At 43.6% G+C, this 27,063-nt stretch overlaps 1 protein-coding gene across 1 annotated transcript in view; it reads left to right on the forward strand.

The window, feature by feature from the left end:
* LOC126234876 (sialin-like) overlaps positions 1-27,063 on the forward strand; it is a 613,986-nt gene that overhangs the window by 569,838 nt on the left and 17,085 nt on the right. Inside the window, exon 11 of the mRNA XM_049943616.1 lies at positions 11,095-11,180. Within this exon, the coding sequence (XP_049799573.1) occupies positions 11,095-11,180 (86 nt within the window). The remainder of the gene's footprint in view (positions 1-11,094; positions 11,181-27,063) is intronic.

A 27,063-nucleotide genomic window follows, 5' to 3' on the forward strand; every position in this document is an offset into this window, starting at 1 on the left:
ATCCGCTGAATTACAGACCCACATCGCTAACATCGATTTGCGGTACGCTTCTGGAAAACATACTGGGCTCAAACATTATGAATTATCTCGCAGAAAACAATTTAGTAACAAATAGTCAGCTCAGATTCAGAAAATATCGTTCTTGCGAAGCACAACTAGCTCTTTATTCTCACGAAGTAATGAATCCTATCGGCGGGGTATGTCAAATTGATTTTATATTTTTATATTTCCAGAAGGCTTTTGACATCTTTCTTCACAAGCGACTTTTAATCAAATTACGTGCCTATGGATTATGGTCTTCGTTGTTCTACTTGATTCTTGATTCCTTGTCAGAAAGGTCACAGTTCTAGTAACTGGCGGTAGTCATCGAGTAAAACAGAAGTAATAACGGGTCCTGTGCTGTTACTCATCTAAATAAACGGTTTAGACGACAATCTAAGCAGCCGTCTTAGATTATTTGCAGATGATGCTGTCATTTTCCGTTTGTAAAGTCGTCACATGATCAAAACTAATTGCAAAACGATTTAGACAAGATATCTGGATGGGACGAAAAATGGCATTTGACTCTAAATAATGACAGGTGTGAAGTCGTCCACATGACTAGTAAAAGAAATCCGTTAAATTTCGGTTACACGATAAATCACACAAATCTGAAGACTGTAAATTTAACAAAAACACCTAGAGATTACAGTTATGAATAAAATTGCTTAGGGATGATTACAGTTATGATTAAAACTTGAACCATCACGCAGATAATGTTGTGGTGAAAGCAAATTAAAGACCGCGATATATTAGCAGAACACTTAAAAAGTGCAGCAGGTCTGCTAATGAGATTGCTTACACTACGCTTGTCCGCCCTCTTCTGGATTACTGCAATGCAGTGTGGGAAGGAGGACATCGAATAAGTCCAAAGAAGGGCAGCTCATTTTGTATTATCAGGAAATAGGGGAGAGAGTGCCATGGGTGTGATACGAAAAATTGGGATGACAATCATTAAAACAAAGGAGTTTTCCGTATGCGACGGTATCTTGTGTGAAATTTCAGTCATCAACTTTCGCCTCAGAGTGTGAACATACGAGGCCTGTTCAGAAAGTAAGCTCCGATTGATTGCCAAATTGAAACCACAGTGAACATCAGAAATGTTTTACTTGTAACAATTAGCTACACATTTCAGCTACTTCTCTACGTAGTCGCCGTTCTGACTTAGACTTTTGTCATAGCGTTGTACCAACTTTTCAACAGCCTCATCATAGAAGGCAGCCGCCAGTGCTTTCCGCCAATTCTCCACGCTGGCCTACACCTCGTTGTCTGTGTCAAAATGTTGTCTTCAAAGACAGCGGTTCATGTGACCAGAGATGAAACTCAGGGGGAGACAATTGCGGACTGTATTGTGGGTAATCTCACATTTCCATTTGAAAACGATGCAGGAGCATCTTCATTGCCCCTGCAGAATGCGGCTGAGAATTGTCTTGAAGAAGAAACAGCACGACAGTTATGTAATGTTAGCTGCATAGCTTCAGGCGAAATTTCTCACCAGGCCCTCGTACTTGGCGGCAGACACTATTTTCTAGACATCTTTACGCACTCACTGCGAGCTCAGAAATGAGAAGAGCGACGTGATGCTAACTGGGGTTATACTAGAGACACTACCCAACATATCTGTGCAAAGCTTTATCGGATTTTCATAGTCGTTTCCATTTCGCGACCGATCGGAGCTTACTTTCTGAACGCCCCTCGTATTTTGTTGGCGCCCTTCTGTATAAGAAGAGGTGATGATCAGCATAAAATAAGAGAAATCAGAGCTCGCATGGAAAGATTTAAGTGATCGTTTTTCATGTGCACTGTTCGAGAATGGAATGGTAGGGAAATAGCTTGAAGATGGTTCGATGAATCCGCTACCAGACACTTAATTATGAATCGCATATTAATCACGTAGATGTAGATGTGTTATAGTTATTGGTATCCAACAACTTATTTATCGTTTTTGAGACGCGAAGTATCGCATATTTCATCTATGGATGTGATTTCGCCTTTCTAATTCAGTTTAGTCAAATTTCAACACTCAGTTGTGGATGTATAAATACGCAGATTTGTGTGAAAAACATTTATTAGTATGTTTCTAAGATGTGTGTGCCATCATAAGATGATGTGTGTAGAAATTAATTTCAGTTATAAGTTTCCATACTTTTATGTAAACATTCGTAAATTATACCGCCTTGCGAGGCCATGTTGTTATCAATGACAAAATTATGTACCTGAAAATTTAGTAGAACCATTATGGAATTCTAATTTCAACATTCAAAGTAATTAAAATTGTGTTGGCGAAATCTGAGTGTAGAAAAATGATGTTGTTGTTGTTGTGGTCTTCAGTCCTGAGACTGGTTTGATGCAGCTCTCCATGCTACTCTATCCTGTGCAAGCTTCTTCATCTCCCAGTACCTACTGCAACCTACATCCTTCTGAATCTGCTTAGTGTATTGATCTCTTGGTCTCCCTCTACGATTTTTACCCTCCACGCTGCCCTCCAATGCTAAATTTGTGATCCCTTGATGCCTCAAAACATGTCCTACCAACCGATCCCTTCTTCTAGTCAAGTTGTGCCACAAACTTCTCTTCTCTCCAATCCTATTCAATACCTCCTCATTAGTTACGTGATCTACCCACCTTATCTTCAGCATTCTTCTGTAGCACCACATTTCGAAAGCTTCTATTCTCTTCTTGTCCAAACTGGTTATCGTCCATGTTTCACTTCCATACATGGCTACACTCCATACAAATACTTTCAGAAACGACTTCCTGACACTTAAATCTATACTCGATGTTAACAAATTTCTCTTCTTCAGAAACGATTTCCTTGCCATTGCCAGTCTACATTTTATATCCTCTCTACTTCGACCATCATCAGTTATTTTACTCCCTAAATAGCAAAACTCCTTTACTGCTTTAAGTGTCTCATTTCCTTATCTAATCCCCTCAGCATCACCCGATTTAATCTGACTACATTCCATTATCCTCGTTTTGCTTTTGTTGATGTTCATCTTATATCCTCCTTTCAAGACACTGTCCATTCCGTTCAACTGCTCTTCCAAGTCCTTTGCTATCTCTGACAGAATTACAATGTCATCGGCGAACCTCAAGGTTTTTACTTCTTTTCCATGAATTTTAATACCTACTCCGAATTTTTCTTTTGTTTCCTTTACTGCTTGCTCAATATACAGATTGAATAACATCGGGGAGAGGCTACAACCCTGTCTCACTCCTTTCCCAACCACTGCTTCCCTTTCATGCCCCTCGACTCTTATAACTGCCATCTGGTTTCTGTACAAATTGTAAATAGCCTTTCGCTCCCTGTATTTTACCCCTGCCACCTTCAGAATTTGAAAGAGAGTATTCCAGTTAACGTTGTCAAAAGCTTTCTCTAAGTCTACAAATGCTAGAAACGTAGGTTTGCCTTTTCTTAATCTTTCTTCTAAGATAAGTCGTAAGGTTAGTATTGCCTCACGTGTTCCAACATTTCTACGGAATCCAAACTGATCTTCCCCGAGGTCCGCTTCTACCAGTTTTTCCATTCGTCTGTAAAGAATTCGCGTTAGTATTTTGCAGCTGTGACTTATTAAACTGATAGTTCGGTAATTTTCACATCTGTCAACACCTGCTTTCTTTGGTATTGGAATTATTATATTCTTCTTGAAGTCTGTGGGTATTTCGCCTGTCTCATACATCTTGCTCACCAGATGGTAGAGTTTTGTCATGACTGGCTCTCCCGAGGCCATCAGTAGTTCTAATGGAATGTTGTCTACTCCCGGGGCCTTGTTTCGACTCAAGTCTTTCAGTGCTCTGTGAAAGTCTTCACGCAGTATCTTATCTCCCATTTCATCTTCATCTACATCCTCTTCCATTTCCATAATACTGTCCTCAATTACATCGCCCTTGTATAAACCCTCTATATACTCCTTCCACCTTTCTGCCTTCCCTTCTTTGCTTAGAACTGGGTTGCCATCTGAGCTCTTGATATTCATACAAATGGTTCTCTTCTCTCCAAAGGTCTCTTTAATTTTCCAGTAGGCAGTATCTATCTTACCCCTAGTGAGACAAGCCTCTACATCCTTACATTTGTCCTCTAGCCATCCCTGCTTAGCCATTTTGCACTTCCTGTCGATCTCATTTTTGAGACGTTTGTATTCCCTTTTGCCTGCTTCATTTACTGCATTTTTATATTTTCTCCTTTCATCAATTAAATTCAATATTTCTTCTGTTACCCAAGTATTTCTATTAGCCCTCGTCTTTTTACCTACTTGATCCTCTGCTGCCTTCACTACTTCATCCCTCAGAGCTACCCATTCTTCTTCTACTGTATTTCTTTCCCCCATTCCTGTCAATTGTTCCCTTATCCTCTCCCTGAAACTCTCTACAACTTCTGGTTCTTTCAGTTTATCCAGGTCCCATCTCCTTAAATTCCCACCTTTTTGCAGTTTCTTCAGTTTCAATCTGCAGTTCATAACCAATAGATTGTGGTCAGAATCCACATCTGCCCCTGGAAATGTCTTACAATTTAAAACCTGGTTCCTAAATCTCTGTCTTACCATTATATAATCTATCTGATACCTATTAGTATCTCCAGGATTCTTCCAGGTATACAACCTTCTTTTATGATTCTTGAACCAAGTGTTAGCTATGATTAAGTTATGCTCTGTGCAAAATTCTACAAGGCGGCTTCCTCTTTCATTTCTTACCCCCACTCCATATTCACCTACTATGTTTCCTTCTCTCCCTTTTCCTACTGACGAATTCCAGTCACCCATGACTATTAAATTTTCGTCTCCCTTCACTACCTGAATAATTTCTTTTATCTCGTCATACATTTCATCAATTTCTTCATCATCTGCAGAGCTAGTTGGCATATAAACTTGTACTACTGTAGTAGGCATGGGCTTTGTGTCGTCTATCTTGGCCACAATAATGCGTTCACTATGCTGTTTGTAGTAGCTAACCCGCACTCCTATTTTTTTATTCATTATTAAACCTACTCCTGCATTAACCCTATTTGATTTTGTATTTATAACCCTGTAATCACCTGACCAAAAGTCTTGTTCCTCCTGCCACCGAACTTCACTAATTCCCACTATATCTAACTTTAACCTATCCATTTCCCTTTTTAAATTTTCTAATCTACCTGCCCGATTAAGGGATCTGACATTCCACGCTCCGATCCGTAGAATGCCAGTTTTCTTTCTCCTGATAACGACGTCCTCTTGAGTAGTCCCCGCCCGGAGATCCGAATGGGGGACTATTTTACCTCCGGAATATTTTACCCAAGAGGACGCCATCGTCATTTAATCATACAGTAAAGCTGCATGTCCTCGGGAAAAATTACGGCTGTAGTTTCCTCTTGCTTTGAGCCGTTTGCAGTACCAGCACAGCAAGGCCGTTTTGGTTAATGTTGCAAGGCCAGATCAGTCAATCATCCAGACTGTTGCCCCTGCAACTACTGAAAAGGCTGCTGCCCCTCTTCAGGAACCACATGTTTGTCTGGCCTCTCAACAGATACCCCTCCGTTGTGGTTGCACCTACGGTACGGCCATCTGTATCGCTGAGGCACGCAAGCCTCTCCACCAACGGCAAGGTCCATGGTTCATGGGGGAAGAGGAAAATGATGAAAAAACTTTTAAAAAATTAAATGAGTTGCTATTTTGCAGTATATTTCTTTGTTTCTTCCCTACAATGGCCAGTGGCGTCGCTGTACAACATACTTGTTCAGGTGGAGTTTTTAGTGAGACAACGTAGTGTAATGTGTGAGGTGATTAACAGATAATAGTCTGAAATAATTCGCTGAGAGCAAGAAACTGTAAGACTTTATCTTAAAAAAATAAATGGTCGTCGTACTGAAGAATTTATTAAATGAGAGATGCACGCAATTTGAACTTTGATTTTCTAGGTCAGGTTGTGAACCTAACAGGTTAGATTTGACTGTACCTCTGTATGGTGACAGAAGACCAGTCACCTTCATCCTGCCAACGGTCTCGTAAAAGAGGGTAGTAAAGGGGTGGGGGAAGGGGGGGGGGAGGTAAAAGGGGCGGCATGAGGTTCAGGTAAACCTCTCGTCTGTGGTTGGACTACACATTCTTCTACTTTAGAAGCAAAATAACTCATGAGAGACTAAGCAAGAAGGATATAAGGCAGTGAGGCAAAGACGGCATTTTCTTAGGGATGTCTCAAATGTGAACGAAGTTAGATCGTGCAGCTGCTGGGGTTCTGGAATTATTGTATATGCGAGAAGTGGCCTCTCCCTAAACAACATCGAGCGAATGCCGAGACGTTTCCGTGTACAGCATTGCAGTTGATTTCGTTCTCAATTCAAGACCAAATCATTTTTTGTCCCGTTTCTGATACGCCTTTCTTTCGCTTGCGAGATAGCGCGTAAATAAGAAAATGCGTATTGTGGCTCTAGTTTTATTTTGTCGAAACAATGTTACAGTGAAATACGCCACACAAAAACCTCTTTTGCGACAGTATGTCTGCAAAAAGTATTTAAAAATCGCACCACTTCCACTATCATTCTTGATGCTTCGATAGCCATCACCACCCTTATCGCCAGGAGAAAATTACTATTTGCTATGCTTTGTGTCGTTCTCTAACACTCAAGTCAAGAAACATGTAGAACTGTCATTTATGCTTCAGCTCTTTAATATCCGAAAGGCGCAATGGGGATCAACAAAGAACATCGTATCATTTTGTGTTAGTGCTCATTTAAATAAATTCTAGCGGGTTTGCTCTTTTCGTGAAATAGTCTGAGTTTTATCTCAACACATATCAGTCGCTATGAAAACTCTTTCTCTTTACAATGTTTCAGTGCCAGCTAACCACAACTGGTAAAGAGTGGAGCGATTTAAAGTGTACCGATCACATAAAATTAATCGTAACAAAGGCTATATCAGCGTGAGATTCATTGTAAATCCGAGCAGAATGGGAGTGAGAGAGAAGGACTGATTGTATGAAACATACGTTACAATAATTAAAAGCTGATTTATTAAATATTTAACATTGCAAAAAGTAGTTAAAATATTTATTCGAGCCGAATAAACTGAGACTTCAATGGTTAAACAAATCGAAATACGTAACCTTTAGAAAATAATAAACTTTTTCTAAGAATAATGAACTTTGTGATACAAAAATAATTTCGAAAATCAAACTTATCTTTGCAAGATGTAAAATTCATAATCAGCTGACTGCCTTAAACATGAGGGCTTTCCTTTCATTACTGCAAAATAAGGTTACGTATAAGAACAGCTAGGGCACTATCTTTATTACACACGTTACAAAATGGAATTAAGTAGAGTTATATCCAACAGCAATCGACTCGAAACAAACTGGCGGAAAAAAGAATTAGTACACATTGAAAAACGATGTAGATTTTGATCCGATGACGACGTATGCCACATGGGGAACAGCAGATGCACTGATAGTGGCACAGGTACCAGAGCGCCATCTGTGTTTACCCTTTAACAGGGACTACTCACAGCCAGAAGGCTTAGTGTGGTGTAAAACGTGTGAAGTAAGCAGGCAACCACGCAACGCACACCCTCTCTGGCTTCCTACTGCCACCTGACCGAGTTTGAAATGGGTCAAATTGTGCCTTCCGAGTTGTGGGACAGTGCTTTTGGAGAATTGCCACACAAGTTGGACGTGCTGAGTCGGTTGTGCAACGATGCAGGTATCAGTGGTCATTCTCAATTCCATAGATCAGTTTCTGGACGTCCATGTAGCATAAACGGCCTCCAGGATCATCATGTTGTAAGGGCAGCAATGGCAGATCTTACAGCTACCGCAGCACACATAAGAGGACTTGTGAGCCCCGACGTGTCAACACGAATGTTGCGAAGCGGTTAATAGTAACTGGACTATGGGCAGGCACACCCCTAGCCCGTCTTCCACTCACACCACAGCACTGACGCGCACGGTTCGACTGATGCCGTCAGAGGATCGCTTGCAGGATGGAATGGTCTTCAGCAATGAAAGCAGATTCTCCCAGCACGCAATCGATGGTCGTTTCCGCTTACGACGTAGACCTGGTGAGCGCTGTCTCGTAGAGGTGCGTTCGTCCACCCACACTAGCTCCACCCTAGGCGTTATGGTGTGGCATGCGATAAGCTACAAGTTTACCTTGAGTATTTATGGACAGGACGCTAACCAGCGCTCGGTACATGCGGAATGTTGTTACACCGGTTCTTTTGTCGTTCTTGCAAGAGGAAGGTCATGTGTTGTTCCAACAGGAAAATGCTATACACAATGTCCATGGAACTCAATGTGCTCTGCAAGAAGTGCAGCAACGTATATGCCCAGCACGATCTCCGGACTTGGGGGACATGGAGGGACGATAAGTGACTCGTCAACCAACAACTCTTACAGAACTACGTGAACAGGTCGAACAAGCTTACCATAGCATACACCAGGACAGTATTCGCCACCTGTACGATCGACTGGATGCCAGAGTCAGCGCCTGTATTGCCGCCAGTGGAGGTTACACCACGTACTAATATGGGTGTTTCAGCAGGGGTCGATACGTGGTACTTCAGCACGTCTTGTTCTATTGATCTATAAATGTAATCATTTCATGTACTCCACATGCACTATTGCAACAATAAATCTTAAGTGAATTTGAAACCTCTAAAACGGTGTACTAATTTTTTGTCGCCAGTGTGTATGTAATTGCCACGAGGGGAACCCAGTAACATTCTACGGCCGCATCGCCGGCACGTCTAAGTCCGCAGTGTGAAATAGTCCAGTGCCCCTCGCACCAACGCAGTCGTGGCTGTGCTGGTTTCCGTCCAGTCGAATTCCCGCGGAAGAAGGCTCTTCGGGCTGCGCGGGTTCGCTCACCTCGGCCAGAGAGAGGACAACACCGCTGTCTATGACGACTGTCTCACTCGCCATCCCTGCCGGGAACTATAACAGACCAATTTGGAAGTATCCTCCTGAAGAGCAGTCCATCGTCGAAGCAAGCGGGTTACAAATCTGAGTTCGATTCCTTAATGCTCGACAGTGTGGGGCCATTATCAGATAGGATTGATGCAGAACATAGAGAGGATCCAAAGAAAAGCGACACGTTTCGTCACAGGTTAGTATAATAAGCTCGAAAGCGTCACGGAGATGCTCATCCAACTCTAGTGGCAGACGCTAAAAGAGAAGCGTTGAACATACACGAAGTGGCTTACTCTTAAAATTCTGAGACTGTACCGTTCCTAGAAGACTCAATCATATCTTTGCGTCCTCACGTAAGGACCACAAATATAAAATTAGAGAGGTATTCGAGTTCAGAACGAGACTTTCCATGCATTATTCGTGAATGGAATGGGAAAAGGTAGGGTGGGGGGAGGTGAGTGACAGTGGTACCCTAGTACTAGCGAAGACACTACTCGCGACGTGTTGTAAGTAAAGCGTGAGAAAGTAGACAGCAAAATAGCGTGAGAAAGTAGTCAGCAAAATCGATTCCTAAGACTTACATCCGCTTTTTAACATTGTTGATTGGTATCTTATACACTACTTGCCATTAAAATTGCTACACCACGAAGATGACGTGCTACAGACGCGAAATTTAACCGACAGGAAGAAGATGCTGTGATATCCAAATGATTAGCTTTTCAGAGCATTCACACAAGGTTGGCGCCGGTGGCGACACCTACAACGTGCTAGCATGAGAAAAGTTTCCAACCGATTCCTCATACAAAAACAGCAGTTGATCGGCGTTTCCTGGTGAAACGTTGTTGTGATGCCTCGTTTAAGGAGGAGAAATGCGTATCGTCACGCTTCCGACTTTGAAAAGGTCGGATTGTAGCCTATCGCGATTGCGATTTATCGTATCACGACATTGCTGCTCGCGTTAGTCGAGATCCAATGACTGTTAGCAGAATATGGAATCGGTGGGTTCAGGAGGGTAATATGGAACGCCGTGCTGGATCCCAACGGCCTCGTATCACTACCAATCGAGATGACAGGCATCTTATCAGCATGGCTGTAACAGATCGTGCAGCCACGTCTCGATCCCCGAGTCAACAGATGGGGACGTTTGCAAGACAACAACCATCTGCACGAACATTTCGACGTCGTTTGCAGCAGCATGGACTATCAGCTCGGAGGCCATGGCTGTGGTTACCCTTGACGCTGCATTACAGACAGGAACGCCTGCGATGGTGTACTCGAGGACCAACCTGGGTGCACGAATGGCAAAACGTCATTTTTTCGGATGAATCCAGGTTCTGTTTACAGCATCATGATGGTCGCATCCGTGTTTGGTGTCATCGCGGTGAACGCACATTGGAAGCGTGTATTCGTCATTGCCATACTGGCGTATCGCGTGGCGTGATGATATGGAGTGCCATTGGTTACACGTCTCGGTCACCTCTTATTCGCATTGACGGCACTTTGAACCGTGGACGTTACATTTCAGATGTGTTACGACCTGTGGCTCTACCCTTCATTCGATCCCTGCGAAACCCTACATTTCAGCAGGATAATGCACGACCGCACGTTGCAGGTCCTGTACGGGCCTTTATGGATACAGAAAATGTTCGACTGCTGCCCTGGCGAGCAAATTCTCCAGATCTCTCACCAATTGAAAACGTCTGGTCAATGGTGGCCGAGCAACTGGCTCGTCATAATACGCCAGTCACTACTCTTGATGAACTGTGGTATCGTGTTGAAGCTGTGTGAGCAGCTGTACCTGTACACGCCATTCACGCTCTGTTTGACTCAATGCCCAGGCGTATCAAGGCCGTTATTACGACCAGAGCTGGTTGTTCTGGGTACTGATTTCTCAGGATCTATGCACCCAAATTGCGTGAAAATGTAATCACATGTTAGTTCTAGTATAATATATTTGTCCAATGAATGCCCGTTTATCATCTGCATTTCTTCTTGTTGTAGCAATTTTAATGGCCAGTAGTGTAGATTGTTAGTAAGGAGTCTGAAAACTTGGAGTGCCATCACTAGTCGTATGTACTCCGTATACTCATTGGACACCGACTGACATAAATGTATTTACATACTTTCAGTGAGTTTTTCACAGGAAGTCCCATGTGTCAGACGCTTTTGTTGCAGGGACTGTGATGGCCATCATCAGCCTGCTGTCCATGTGCTCCGGCTTCCTCGTGCCCACCGTCGTCAGCTGCTTCGTCTCCGACCAGGTGCGTGCCATTTGCTGACGACCATCTGCTGTCAGTCTCTATATGTGGTGCCTGTTCCTTCGAACATGTCCAGAAGAACAGACACTATTTCTGATTATGCAGCCATTATGAATCAAGACAAAGAGGAATTAAAGACAACAGCTGTCAGTGAGCTTGATTTAAATCAATAGGAAATTCCTGAAAATTTGTGCCAGACCGATATTCGAACGTGGGTCTCCTGCTTAATAGGCAAATGCGCTGACTTCTACGCCATCTGGACACAGAGTCCCATCACACCTAAATTGTGTACTTATGAACATACCACTTATGTAGTATCACTTGCTCATTATCCTCATTACTTGGGACATTTCGTCGATTCCTGTAAGAAATCGAGCTTGCTGTGCATCTGCCCTGTAGGCATCCTCTGATAGGAATTGGTGAAATGCCGCGAGGAATGAGATTAATGGGCAAGGGGCAGTACATAAGTAGTGTGTGGATAGGTTTAGAATTTGGGTCTAACTGAAGGCGTGCTAGGTCAGTCCGTGCAGTTGCGATGACTACTCTGTCCCGGTGGCGTAGTGAGCACAGTATCTGCGTAGTGAGCAGGAGGTCCTTGTTACAGTCCTGGTCCAGAACAACATTTCAACTCTCCCCATTGATTTAGATCAATGTCCGATAGCAGCTAATGTCTTTAATTCCTCTGTGGCCTTGACATGTGTTTCTTTTTATTACCTCATTTCACAGTAAGCTGAAAATTTACTCTTCTGTCCATGTCAAGATCATTCGACACATTCGCGCAGTTACCCCCGTCGGAGGTTCGAGTCCTCCCTCGGACATTGGTGTGTGTGTTGTCCTTAGCGTAAGTTCATTTAAGTTAGTTAAATTAGTGTGTAAGCCTAGGGACCGATGATTGATTCAAATGGCTCTGAGCACTATGGGACTCAACTGCTGAGGTCATTAGTCCCCTAGAACGTAGAACTAGTTAAACCTAACTAACCTAAGGACATCACAAACATCCATGCCCGTGGCAGGATTCGAACCTGCGACCGTAGCGGTCTTGCGGTTCCAGACTGCAGCGCCTTTAACCGCACGGCCACTTCGGCCGGCCTAGGGACCGATGACCACAGGAGTTTGGTCCCATAGACCACTACCACGAATTTCCAAAATTTTCGTTCGACACGGATCACTACTTAAATTAGACGAAGATGGAAGAATCAGCTCTTCCTTTGTGGAGGGAACGATCGCGTTACTCGCTTGATTTTAAGATAATCACAACTACGTTGAAATAAAGTACGTTGTGATTTTGTAGAAAGTGAACTGCACTTTTGTTGCTAATGTTATCAGCATGGGCGTCAGCATAAATAAGTGTATTGCATCCTTGCGTTAGTTATGAAATATCATATGCTTAGTGTCGTAAATATACAGCCACTAATAAACAATATTTAAGGAGTACCAAGAAAGAGCCTTTCGGAAGCAAATAAACTGTGCAAGTAAAATTTTAGTTAATAGTAAGACACTTGTACGAAAAACATTTTAACTATGGTGATTGTGAACATAAGTTACGATTATAATAAAGAGTTGAAAAATAAAATGAACAAGTGGGAGGCAGTATGTAAGATAATCAACAAGAGTATGAAATATAATACACATTTCATCGAGTTATGCATAAATTTCGGTTATTTCCGCCAGTACGGTGAACGTAGTATCTGCTTGCAGGTGATTCAGAAAATGATGTTCCTGTAACACCATCTAACGTTGGGACCATAGTGGCTCGGAAACCACTTCATGGTACCATAATTGAAATCAGACTCAAGAAGCGACTGGTTGTATGTCATACGTACATAAACCACCAATGGAGCAATTTGTTTTCAAACAAGACGAAAGCACGTGATGTTGACATTTGCACTGTTGTGTAGATATTTTCATTGCAGTTGAGATATAAAGATAAATGGGAATAAGAAATCAAACGAATCACTAACATTCTGTAAGGAGCCACAGGAACTCAATATCCCTTACAGGAAAATATTCAGAAAATATTCCCGAGCAACCTCAGAGCCAATGGTGACGGCATATTTATTTTCTGTAAATAACGCAAAAATATCTCTTTTAGTCATTGTAGATTTTGAAAGTGAAATAACGTGGGTGAAAGTAACATTGAAATCTAGCACCGGAGGTCACTGGAGCTCTAGTGGCAGAAGACCTTTGACAAGTGTAGGGGATTAAAGCTGTAAATTTTCTTATTATGCTGTAACATAGCAGTGGAAATTTCAGTTTGCCAGCAGTAGGTTGGAACAGGGACATCCCATTTCATTTTCCAAAAATGGTCGTCGCGTTGTAGAATTATGGAAACGTTTTATGTCAGTGCGTTGTAACGATTTTAGGGACCATAACTCAGAGCCTCTGTGCTTGATAATGGGTTGTGACGCCAGACGAGTGCAGAAAATAAAACAAAGTGAATCTGCGTGTGTTCCATTTCCAAAATAAATACTGCCAGTTGACTCTCAGAAGAATTGAACGTATCGAATCCCGCATAATTAAGGTTACTTTCGAAACTTCCTGGTAGATTAAAACTGTGAGCCGGACCGAGACACGAACTCGGGACTTTGCCTTTCGCGGGCAAGTGCTCTATCAACTTTTTTTTCCTCTTTTCTCTTTTCCTTCTTTACTTTTTAGAAAGTCCCTTAATAAAATGGAACCAAAAAAAAACCTAAGTCCCACCGCCACTTTTCATCCTATAACAAAAAAATCTGGTCCACTTCAGGCGTTGGCTCCTGACTAAACCTACTCCAGAGAGCTACCTATATACCAGGGAAAATATGGGAAATCAAGGTTAGGGCTATCCTTACGAACAAAACAAAATCTTCCTTTTTCTGAATTTTATTTTTATTTTTATTGCTTTTATTTTTATTTTTATATATTTTTTATTTTTTGTTCAGTTTTGTTGTGTAATTGATCAGAGGCCTTCTGCGCCCCGCTGGTAATATGTTGAGTCACGTCTTATCGAAATTGATGTGTTCCGTTCAATTGTTCAGAAATGTTCAAAGAGGAAACCTTCTTCTCTTTTGGCTTAACACATTCCAGCTGCGAGGCGGGTCGTGGAAAGCATTCCCAAGGAAGTTCGAGAAAAGTTGTCTGTATTTTGTGTGACGGACAACGACATAATGACGGTCATTGAGGTATGTCCAAAAATCGAGTACAGAGTCTACAGTTTGTCCAAATACGTAGTGAATGGCATGTCCGCGAATCCAATTCACAGCATTGGTCTTTGTCCGAGGAAAATAGTCACGTTCCGGAAATAATAATGAAAGGGGAGTAATCCGATCCGGAATGTCCCGCGTTAGAAAAGCCACAATACGACGAACCAAGTGCCAAACCTCCGCCGCCGGTCCGCAAACAAACCGATGTTCATCATTGTCTGGTACTCCACACGTGGAACATAGAGGTGATTGGGCGAGGTGGATACGATGAAGGCGAAATTGGTTGATTTGCTTACCATTGACGGTTAGGTACCAGTCAGTTTTGTTCAATCGGGTTAGGTGGACGACCTAATTGGAGGACATTGTATACTGCCTTTGTCTTGAGTACAAGCGGTCTTGGTAAGCTGAGGCGTAGATAACTGAATTCAAGAAAGAAGTATCGTATATAATGGAACTGGGCCGGAACATCCGAGATCATCACTGGGGCTGACAGTGAGACCGGCGAATATGCCGACAGGAGGAGACCAGTGAGGCTCGTTGGGCAACGTGCCCATACCGTCATCTGGGAGCTGACAAATAGGGAGCGAGCTCTATCCGGCACGTGAAACAGACATAGCCCACCTCGTTCATGGGGAAGAGTAAGGGTTGCATAGTTAACTTTGAACAAGAGCCCAAAGCTGACGAAAGATGCCATCGCTGCCAACATGCGACGTGCCAGAGTAAGCGGGAAAGGTAGAACTTGTGCTACATGGGGAACTCGGGATGCGATATATATATTCACATATCGAGCTCGTTGGAGAATATCTAGGGATCGAAGGCGATGGTCCATAAGACCTGCTCTGATCATTAAAAGGAGGCGTCGGCGGTTGATGGTGGCTGAACGCCGGAGATCAGATGAAAAATCTATTCCCAAACAGCGAATGGTATCAACGGTGGTGAGAGGTGTAATGCACTCCACGGGAAGTCCCGTGCCAATGAACATAACTTGTGACTTACATACGTTTGAAGAGCTACTCGATGCCTCACCATAAGTCGCTACCCACGTCAAAACAGCTCGAACCTCGTCGGATATTACGTAAACAGATGACTTCATCGTCAGCATAGGCCGTGCAACAGAATCGGTAGCGATCTATGGACAACCCTACCAAACGTTGTCTTAGTCCACATAGCAAGGATTCCAAGGAAAAGGCGTACAAAATCGGTGATAGAGGGCAGCCTTGACGTACGGATCGACCTATTTTTATCGGAGGAGTGAGTCTGCCATTGTACATAATCCTGGATGAGGCACCCCGCAGAAGGCGCATCACTACCGTGATAACGGCGACTGGGAAACCCATATGGTGGAGAATGGCCATAAGGAACGAATGGTCAACCCTATCAAAAGCTTGAATAAAGTCCAAAGACGCAAGTGCCCCAGAGAGGCGTTGTGCCTGGGTAACGGCGATCATATCCCTGTAGCGGCATAAAGCCGTGCGGATATTATTATCCCCTCCCAAAGATGCTTGGTCTGGCGACACAACATATCGGGCAACGTTTTTAAGTCGTGCCGCCAAAAGGCGAGTGAAGATTTTCATATCACTGTTAAGGAGGGTGATGGGCCGATAATCACTGATATTGCTGCCACCATGCGGTTTATGTACAGGAATAATAATTCCTTCCATGAAAGCGTCCGGCACAGGTACTTCCAGAGACATCAGTTCCCAACAGATGGAGGTGAAGGTGGACTCTAACAAATCACGGAAGGTGCGATAAAATTCGAGGGGAAGACCGTCGGGTCCTGGGGAGCAATTGATGGTTCCTGCCCGGATCGCATCGCGGACTTCATCATCAGTCAACTCTGACGTTAAGTCAATCGCCGCATCTCCTGGGATACCACCGAAGTTGAGCTGTTAGACTTCCTCGATCAATTCTGGGGAATGTGGAATTGCGGCGTAGAGCTGCTGGTAGTGGGCGTGAAGCACATTCCCTATTGCAGACTGGGTTTCGTAGCGACGCCCTTCTTGATCTGTTAGGACGTGAATCAATTTTCGGCGTCGATTTTGGCGTTCTTGGATGTTCATGAGGCACGCGATCAGCAGTACGAGATCGTACTATCGCTCCTTTCAAATGCCTCCGCATGAGATTGGGGATTTGTGCCTTAGCATGGTTCATCCTTGTATGGCGCTCAGGGTAGGCAGGCATTGGCATCGTGGAGCATTCTCGTAGGATCCTGTAGTAAAAGTTCATAGTGCTCTTCCTCCAGGCTACAACATCTTTGCCATACCGGATCAAAGTTTTTCGAAGAGCAGGTTTTGCACACTGGATCCACCAGGACGGCGTCTATTACATGTGATCCAAGTGTCTTCTATTAGAAGTCGACAGTCAGGTGAATTGAGAAGTGCCGTGTTCAGTTTCCATAAACCACGTCCGTGCCATACTGCCTGTCTTGTGAGGACAACATCACAGAAGTAAGCCTCATGATCTGAGAAAGCAACAGGTCAGATTTCAGCCTGTCGAGTGTGTTGAATTAGGGATCGCGAGATGTAGATGCGATCCAGTCGGCTAGAGGAGTGCGCAGTGTAGTACGTAAAGCCCATAAGATCACCGTGAACATGTCTCCACGTGTCGACAAATTTTAGCCGCGTGACGACTGTTTCCAGAGCTGCGCATGGTGAGTGACGCGGCAATTGATCCTGAGGTCGCTGGGTGCAGTTGAAGTCTCCACCCATGACCCAGTCATCGTGTGGTCCCATAAAAAGGGGTGTAACTTCATTCGCGAAGAAGGCATTGCGTTCACGACGGTAGCTGGAGCCCGACAGCGCATAAATGTTGACGATGCGTACACCAAAGAGAGTAAGGGCCATACCTCTGCCGTTGGGGGGGGGGGGGGGTATAGGACATCTTCGGCAGGAAAATCTTCTCGTAAGATGGTGGCAACACCACTACCGGTGTCCGAAGCGGGAGAAAGATGCGCCGTGAAGCCATGTGGTGGTGTAAAATCGGCGACATGCACTTCCTGAAAAAGCGCAATATCTATGTCCGCATCATAAATCATATCACGGAGCAGCGCTAGTTTGTGGGGCGCACGAATGGTCGCGAGGTTAATCGTTGCGACACGGTAATGCTGGTTTTGGAGTCCCACAGGCACAGGTGGGGCTCCTTCTTCAGGAGCGAGAGGCCGTCGATCTTGCCGGTCCGCTGAAGAGGCTGCTATTGTGGAGAGTTTGCGGGCGCGGGCGCAACCAATGGGGGCGCCCCATCATCAGCACTGTCCACCCCAGTCCCTTCGATCTCCACGTCGTCTGCCCAGGAGACTGATACTGCGGTAGGGCATCGGCTGTGCACATCATCCACGTGGACAGGAGACGTAGTTTTCGGCTCAGCGGATAGGCTCTCTTCAACGTCGACCTGTGGGGGCGACGGCGCCAGTAAGGAGGGGTGTTCGTTGCCAGTGGTCGCCTGTGGCGGGTCGTTCGCATCATACTTTTGGTCATCAAAGAGCGGTCTGCATTCCTGGTATCCATCCGTAGAATGGATGCATCAGGGGGTGTACGGCTACGTTTCTTTCTCTTTCGTGTCGACCCTTGTTTTCGAACATGTCGTTCATAGTCTGATTGCGGGTAGCTTTCGTCTGACTCCGGATCAGTCTGAAGGAAAGCAGAAGTAGGTACCACTCCCGAATCAACGTACATCTCAGTAGCATTTTCAGTCAGAGTGCTACGAAGATTCGGCAGGTCAGGATCTGGCGTCTGTGGCACCTCAGAAGGAATTTCAGTAGCGGTTGCATCTACCTGATCAGACGACGTCAACGGAGCAATAAGACCCTGTGTAGAGGTGCTACCTTCCTTGGCAACCTTGGCATATGTGACAGGGATCTGAGTGATCACCGCTGGGGACGCTTCCTCGCCGACCGGCGTCTGGATCAGGCGGCGTCGCATGCAGGCGAATCTGACGTGGCCTTCTTGTCCACAACCCGCACATGTTCGGGGTTGGCCGTCGTACATGACAATGGCTCGCACCCCGCCAATTGCCAGGTATGATGGTATATGTTTTTTCAGTTCAATTTTGACCTGAAGCACACCATTAAGGACATGGTAGGTCGTGAAGGTTTGCCATTTTTTCCTCAACGTAACCGATGACGTTACCGTATCATTGAACGCAGATACAACTTCGTCCTTCGGCACTTCAAAAGGTAGTTCAAACACCCTAATCGTATGTTGACCGTACTGTGCGAGTTCAAGTGTTACAGCTCCGACGTGACCATCAGAGTATTTGAACTTAAGTCCATTGGCATGGCGGCGAATAACATCTTCACACACCTCGGTGTTTGTCATTTTAATATAAACGACACTACTCGTGATCGAAAAATGGATTCCGAGAACGTGGTTAGGATCTAAACGAACTTCTTCACGTATGAACGTTTCAACTTATTGTGAACGAGGTCGCGCATGTTCAGCTGGGAAGGAAACTTTAAGGATCGCACGGCGGTAAGCGTTCGACATATTGTTCACGGTGGACGGACACAAGCCTTAAAGCTACGACGCGGAAGTAAACAACGCCTGCAGCGGAGCACTGGCCGTCGCGCGGGGCCGTCCGCGCGCTGCCACGGCTGAGAGCCGACTTACCAACTGAGCTTCCTAAGTACGACTCACGCCTCGTCCTCACAGCTTTACTTCTACCAGTGCCTCGTCTCCTACCTTCCAAACTTAAGCTCTTCTGCGATCTTGCAGAACTAGCACTCCTGAAAGAAAGGATATTGCGGACATGGCTTAGCCACAGCCTGGAGGATGTTTCCAGAATGAGATTTTCACTCTGCAGCTGAGTGTGTGCTGATATGAAACTTCCTGGCAGATTAAAACTGTGTGCCGGACCGAGACGAACTCAGGACTTTGCCTTTCGCGGGCAAGTGCTCTACCAACTGAGCTACCCAAGCACGACTCACGGCCCGTCCTCACAGCTTTACTTCTGCCAGTACCTCGTCTCCTACCTTCCAAACTTAAGAGAAGCTCTTCTGCGATCTTGCAGAACTAGCACTCTTGAAGGAAAGGATATTGCGGAGACACGGCTTAGCCACAGCCTGGGGGATGTTTCCAGAATGAGATTTTCACTCTGCAGCGGAGTGTGCGCTGATATGAAACTTCCTGGCAGATTAAAACTGCACGCAGTTTTAATCTGCCAGGAAGTTTCATATCAGCGCACACTCCGCTGCAGAGTGAAAATCTCATTCAAGGTTACTTTCGATTACTCTGTTAATTATTACTGGTAATATGTAGGAGCGTTTATCGGAGTGACCTAAGGCAAAACGACCATAAAAACCTATAAAATGGCCAGGCTGAGAATCTTGAAGAAATTCTGAGTCAACGAACTCATTCACCAAAACCATTGTCAAGAATAATTTCTTTGTACCATTTATCGAACACTGTTTGTCCTTCTGAGACGGTTATCAGGAAGAATTAATAGAAAAGACCGAGAAGATTCAAAATTTGCGGCACATTTTGTCTTTAGCCCAGTTCGGAAGCGCGAGAGTGTTGCTGAGATCCTTATCAAACACTAGCGGCAGGTGCTACAAGAGAGGCGTTGTGGATTGCGAGCAGGTTTATTGTTAAAGGATCGAGAGGGTAGGGGCACCTCGTGTAACGACTACGGCGTGAAAAGCAGAGAAATTCGAGTTTGTGTGAAGGCTTATCGACTGCACCATTCGCGAAAGGAAATAAGCCATGGGAAGTGGCAGTGGAGATGGTACTGGAGGTACCTCGCGCCGCGTACCGTGATGTGGATTCCAGAGTGTGGATGCAGGTGTGGACTGAATACTCTACAGAGTTCCACAAGACTTTTAAAAAATTTCTGTACGAAATCTTTAGTACATCTTATAATTTTAGGCATGGATTTCCATAAGAAGCTTGTGAAAGTATGGATTTCGAGCGGAGTATTTTATGAAATGCTGATCATCGGAACGTCCGAGAGCAACAAAACGGCAACACTAGAAATTTCGTGTTTCAGAAGACTGCCAAATTCTAAGTGGATATAAAATCTAATTTATTGTGAAGTGAGAAGGCAGTAGAGAGAAGAGGAACGTAGCGAAGACATTGGATATGTTTATCGGACGTATCTTAGGGCATTCAGAAATAGTTTTCGTACTGGACACTGTAATGGAGAGCTAAAAATTGCAGAATCAAAGAAAAAGTATATTTTCTAAAACACATAATGGAGAACTGTGGGTAGAAGAAATCTGCAGGGATGAGAAGGTCGAAAGTAGAATGGCATAATATGTTTTAGAGTAGCGTATGTGCTTTTAGCGTTTCATTTTGATACAAGAAGTGCCAAGAATATTCTTTTTCCGTTAAATCACTTAAATTTCGACTTTTAGCATTAACTTTCTTTTACATTTCGGAGTTTCTGGAATCCCTTGCAGATATAGGGCTAGGTATATATTCAAAAATTTATGAAACACCAAACGTACCACCCTATTTCCCGAGGGAATGTTCATCGTTCCACCGAAATAGGTATGAGTGGCTAAACTTAAAAGCTCTTGGACAGACTGACTCGCTACGCTTGTAAACTATCGGCTATAATAACAATCAAAAGGAAAGAAAGTAATATTGAGCAGCTATTGTATGACGATTGGTTTCAGCAAATATGTAGGTGCCAGAGAAGCAATTCCAGAGCTGCTCCTAGAAACAGTAAGCAAAAGTCTGGAATCTTTCGTAATAATTGTAGACTTTGACACTTTACGGTGCAGTAGGATATCATACATCTTCAGAGGAATCGGGATAAAATACAGACACGGTTGGGTTGTTAAACAGGAGTAATAAAGAGGGAAAATTAAGAAAGGAATAGGTATTTATTTAACATAAGAACGCCAAATATAGAGTTGCTGAAGCGAAGGACTTTTCCTAGGAGTTAGCTGCATATCATGACAGAAGATTGCAAAAAGTAGCCTGGTGTAGGTAAGGAAAGCCTTCTTCAATTAAAGAATCCTGCTGGTGTCACATATTGACATGAATCGAGGGAAGAAGTTACTAAAGCGTACCTGTGGAGGACAATACTCTATATGAAAGTAAAATCTTCGTAATAGGAAAATAAGCGAATCAGAAATACAGTGCTGTAGAGGAATGCTAAACACTGGGAGGGGGGGGGGGTTGAGGAGAGAGGAATTAGGCGCAAAATGAAAAATTAAAAGGTGCGCCTAGTGGTTTAGGGAATACCATTGGCAAAAGAAGACAAAAATTATTGACACATGTACTATAGCGTCCATGACAGCAACAGAATAGGCAGACAGAAAAGGACAGTCATTGGTATGATACATGAGTTGAAATGAAAAGATACAAAAAAAAAAAAGAAGATATGGAGCGTGTTATAAAGTTGAAAGACTGATGAGAGAAACGTCACGAATTTGATGTGTACAAATACATTAGGAACAGTTATTCGAACAGCTTCTACAGTCTGTTCCAACAGACCTCGTCGGTTTGGCAGCTGTTCCGTGCGCTGATGAAGGAACTTGCGCGCCCTCGGTTAATCTGCGCCTCCGTAGGTCCCGGGGGATGCTAATTACAAAGCTCCGGAGTTAAGCACCACAGGTATTAGCGGCATGTTAGCTGGTATTAAGCGGTGATTAGTTAATTAGCAGCAATTAACTCCCAGGCTGTTAGTGCACCCCGCAGCTGACTTGCGGTTCGATGACTAGGGAATTATGATAGCAACACTTCACTCGTTAATATCGAATATCTAATGTAAAATGTTTTCCCACGATAACATCACAAACGTGCATTCTCAGTGCACCATTAAAACCTGGCACATAGCGTACGAATGATGCTGTACTCGAGTCAGAGGTGATTTCGATTGAAATAAAAAAAATATTTTTGAAAATGCTATGTATTGTTTTAAGTAAGGCAATATGCTACTTCAAATATATAAAGTACACTGTCATTTGATACGAGTTTTAGAAAAGCCAGGAAATACGAAAATTAAGTTTAACCTCACTAGAAATAAGTTCCGAAGCAAGCTGCTGCAGCCATGAAAGCCCTTGTTAGTGCACGGTCCAGTCACGTTAACATGACCACCGGCTATGCACGACGTCATCGTGCAAAAACCACTCACGGGTGGCAGGTGGCAGCACTGGCACTGGAGGGTAAGTAAAGAGTGACGAGGGAACGCGGACAATGGCACAGTCGTTGTCGTAATGCCGAAACGGACAGATACATCCGACATCCAAAAGGACGTGATCATCGGGCCATTTCCGAAATTGCTAAGTTTGTAAACTGCGTGCGCGCCGTCGTAGTTACAGTACACCATGCATGGTGTGACGTCCCCTCTCCGCCGCGTGCCGGTGTTGTCGACGCCGTGGAGCTGTTACAGCTGCAGCTCGGTCGGTGGAGTCGAGACGCGATGGTGGATGTCTCCGTCGGTTAACGAGAGACAAGATCTGAAAAAGCTCTTAAGAAATCGTTCCTCGCGTAGTGATTAAAGTTTGATTGCGAGTCCGCACAGTTTCCTTATTAATGCGAACTGCGCAATCTGATTGTCTCTTATGGTTCGAAGTTGAATTATTATGTGCCCGGTTAACACTTTAGTGCAGTAATTGATGAATATTTCCTCATGAGAATCGTCCACATCACCAAAAGCGAAGAAAAAGTTCAATTGCAAATCGTATTGGTCGCTATTTGTTCGTTGCTAAGTAAAATTGTTCGCTCTATATGACGCGAGATCCATAGATACTCTTTAACGATGTCTTGATTATCTTGCGTCGTAATATTATGTATGTCCAAACCTTCCTTGTAACAACTAACAGTCCACGAATTTACTTCCAAGTTAAAACTGTTCAGTAACTTTCGATGAGCAATTACCAAATATTCATAGAATGATGGAGGCGACATGCTGAATTTCCACTTTTGATGAACAATTTTATTGTTCCTTTTCGCTAAATACTTTATAAACATCACGCCACACGCACACACGGTTAATTAGTACTGGCAGTTCGGTTAGTTTCAAGTATCGTGACAATTACGACAGCTTTAACCCTCGGCGTAATTGTATCTTCTCCATGTATTCGTGTCAATGTCTCCTACTCGAGACTAAACGTGTATTATAGTCTTTTGAAACTTTTTCCATTACTTCCTATAAGTTCACTTATATGAATGTTGAGTCCAATATTGCCTACTTCCGTTAATAAAGTCCTACAAGTCGGTATACACAGTCAGCATACTATCTCGGTTCAAGTCTCTATTCTGAATATCAGTTCACAAAATCCGTGCATCTACGGTGCGCAACAACGACTCTTGAAAGTAAAACAATCTCGTCGCGCTCCGTTCGCTCAACTGTGGCAAGAGCTGCTCTCGTATGACTTGATAGCACGATAGCTAGCAAGCGACTTACTTTTTCCATGAATGAGTATTGTAGACGCATTGAATTTCTTCATTGCGTTTACAACTCTCTTCCACATAAAAGTTATCTCTGACCGACATTTCTTTGGACTTAACTTTCATGGTATGAATTTGCAATTATTACTTAGATGTTTGGCCAGTAACTAAAGATGACCTTTCTTTCTTCTTCCTTTCCACCAAAACACTGAAAGTGTTGTTAATAAAAATTCTCTATTTAAACTAGACTGAACTGCATGTGACTGCTTTAGTCTTTAATAAAACTTGCATCTGAATGCGTATTTAACTGAACTGAACTTTATCTGACTGCATGAAAATATTGTTGGAAAATTAATACTCAAAATACACATCTGACTGCATGAAAGTTTAGTGGTAAAAATAAATGAGTCACCAACCTGCATCTGACTGCGTCTGTGGACTTAGCTCGTGCACTCCTTCCCGTTTAGCCGATAATAAAACATATATTCAACTCAGCCGTAGTGCAATGGCATAAAATTGTCATTCCTGCTGAAGAAAAAGAGGCTGAATTCATGTTCATTGAAATAAATATACAAAGTCGGAAATTCTTGACTGGCGTCGTGTACAAGCCGCCAAAAATAAGCTCAATGAGTTCCTTCCAGTCGGAATTACATTCACTTCAGTGTCAATACGAACATGTCATCGTAATGGGTGACTTGAACATAGACCTGCTAAGAGACACTCCCTCCGCAATAAACCTAAGAAGACTGTTTAGTTGCAATATCATGAACATTCTTCCATTACAACCTACACACCATACGGCGCACAGTCATACTCTTATAGACGTAATCGCAACGAAACAGACTGACAAAGTAAGACATGTTGGTCAAACATCGGCCCCTGGCCTCTCAACACATGATGTAATATTCCTGGCCTACTCTGTGCAGCCCCCAAGGATCAAATCGCGTTACATAACTTGTAGGAACATGAAACGTATTGACCTTGACGCTCTAACAGCCGATTGCTCAGAAATCTCATGGCATCAAATAATCAGAAAACCCACAATCGACGGCAAAATTAATGAACTTGGTGATAAACTCACTGCCCTCTATGATAAACATGCACCTGTGCGCACAATCCGTGTAAGAAAATCTCCTGCTCCATGGCTGACAGCTGAATTACGTCAAATGATGACTAATAGGGATGCTGCCCACAGGCGTTTCAAGGCAGATCCGAAACCCGAGCGTTTCGAAGAATATAGAAAGCTACGGAACAGAGTGAAACAATGCATTCGCAATGCTAAAATCAGGCACGCTCGCTCCCTTGTATGCAGCGATCTGACGCCCACGACTCTATGGAAGAATCTCCGTAGCTTGGGGGTCGGAAAGGCAAAATTGGAAACTACTTTTCATGTGTCAGCTAACGAATTAAATGAATTCTTCTCTGCACCTCTGAATACCAGCACAGCTGATAATTACCGTCCACAAGAATCCCCAAACAGGATAACTAACAACGATACCTTCCATCTAAAACATGTAACAACAAATACGGCAAGAAAAGCAATAATGAGAATCTCTTCTGATGCAATAGGCAACGACAGTATCGGTATAACCATGATTAAGAATGTTGCCGATATCTTAGTACCTGTCTTAACTGACGTATTTAATTTTTCCCTCGTGAACGGAATATATCCCACTGCATGGAAAAGAAGCCTAATTCGACCCATCCCTAAGATCGAAAACCCGCAACTGCCTAGTGATTACCGACCAATTAGCATACTGCCTGCTGTTTCCAAAGCGCTTGAATATATTGTTCATGACCAAATCACTGAACACTTGCATGAATTCAACCTATATGACAAATTTCAATACGGTTTCCGTAAACATCACAGCACAAACACTGCTCTAATTAAAGTAACTGATGACCTGAAATATGCCATCGACAATCGAAAGGCAACAATTTTGACGCTACTGGACTTCAGAAAAGCTTTTGACACTGTTAACTTTGACATATTGCTCAGAAAAATGCAACAGCTTAATTTCTCTGATAGTGCAATGAGATGGTTTGAAAGCTACTTAAAAGACAGACAGCAATATGTTGTCTGCGTAAATGAAAAATCTTCCTGGAAACATGTTTCCTCGGGAGTGCCCCAAGGATCAGTCTTAGGACCACTTTTGTTTTCTTTATATGTCAACGATATTTCGTCGGTCCTGTCCTCCTGTAAATATAATTTCTATGCCGACGACCTCCAGCTCTACCTAAGCGTCAGACCTGAAGATGTAAACACTGCAATCTCTCAGATGAATGATGATCTGTCGTCAGTAGTGACATGGGCGAAAAACCTGGGGCTTAAACTAAATGCAAAAAAGACGCAAGTAATCTTAATAGCCCATCAGAAATTAATAAGTTCAGATTTCCGCGAACGGCTACCTCCTATTCTGCTCGACGGTACTCCAATACCATATCAGAAAACAGTGAAGAACTTGGGTGTAACTTTGGATGAGCATCTCAACTGGGCGGAGAATACAGTCGCAGTGTGCCGAAAGACGTCTGCTTGTCTCTATGCTCTCAAAAAGTTTCGGAACATATTTCCACAGGACTTGAAACGCCAGCTCGTGCAAGCACTCGTTCTACCGAACCTCCACTATTGTGATGTGATTCAACAAGGCATGAGTAGTGAAAACAAAAGACGGCTAGAGCTAACCATGAATGCCTGTGTGCGTTACACCTGCAACATCCGCCGATATGATCATGTTAGTGCTTCATACTCCGAGCTAGGGTGGCTGCTGCCGGACAAATTGCGTGACTACCACACTCTACGTCTACTCCACCGACTCCTCGTCGCGCAAGCACCCCAGTACCTTGCTTCAGAGATTAAAAACCTGTCATGTCATCATAATCGAAACACGAGGTCACTCTTATTTGGTATCCTAACTGTGCCCACTCACAAAACAAAAACTTTCGCAAACTCCTTCTCAGTTGCCGCTGTCCGCCTCTGGAACAAACTGTCCATTACCTTCCGCAAAATTCAATCTCCTGCTGCTTTTAAGAAGAAGTTGAAGCATTTCCTACTATCATCCTCATAAAGTTCTCCACAAAATTAATGTACAAGGGCAATCCCCTCATCCGTCAAATAGCAAAGCTATCTTGCTCCTGAGATGCCTTCCTCTTCATCTATCTCTATTAGCCACGCAATCTTCTTTTCCTTTATATTTCCTTAATTATGTTTCATCATGTCTCTCTATTCTTCTCCTCCCTTCATCATGAGTCTCCCTCATACTCCCTGCTGCTAGCACTCCTATCTAAAATCTGTCTCTTCAATAATGTCTAATTATAACAGTACTTATGATCTACAAATATAAACTCTATATGTATGTATCTTTCCAGGTGTGC

Source organism: Schistocerca nitens, chromosome 2 (genome assembly GCF_023898315.1).
Source record: "Schistocerca nitens isolate TAMUIC-IGC-003100 chromosome 2, iqSchNite1.1, whole genome shotgun sequence".
Classification (NCBI taxonomy): domain Eukaryota; kingdom Metazoa; phylum Arthropoda; class Insecta; order Orthoptera; family Acrididae; genus Schistocerca; species Schistocerca nitens.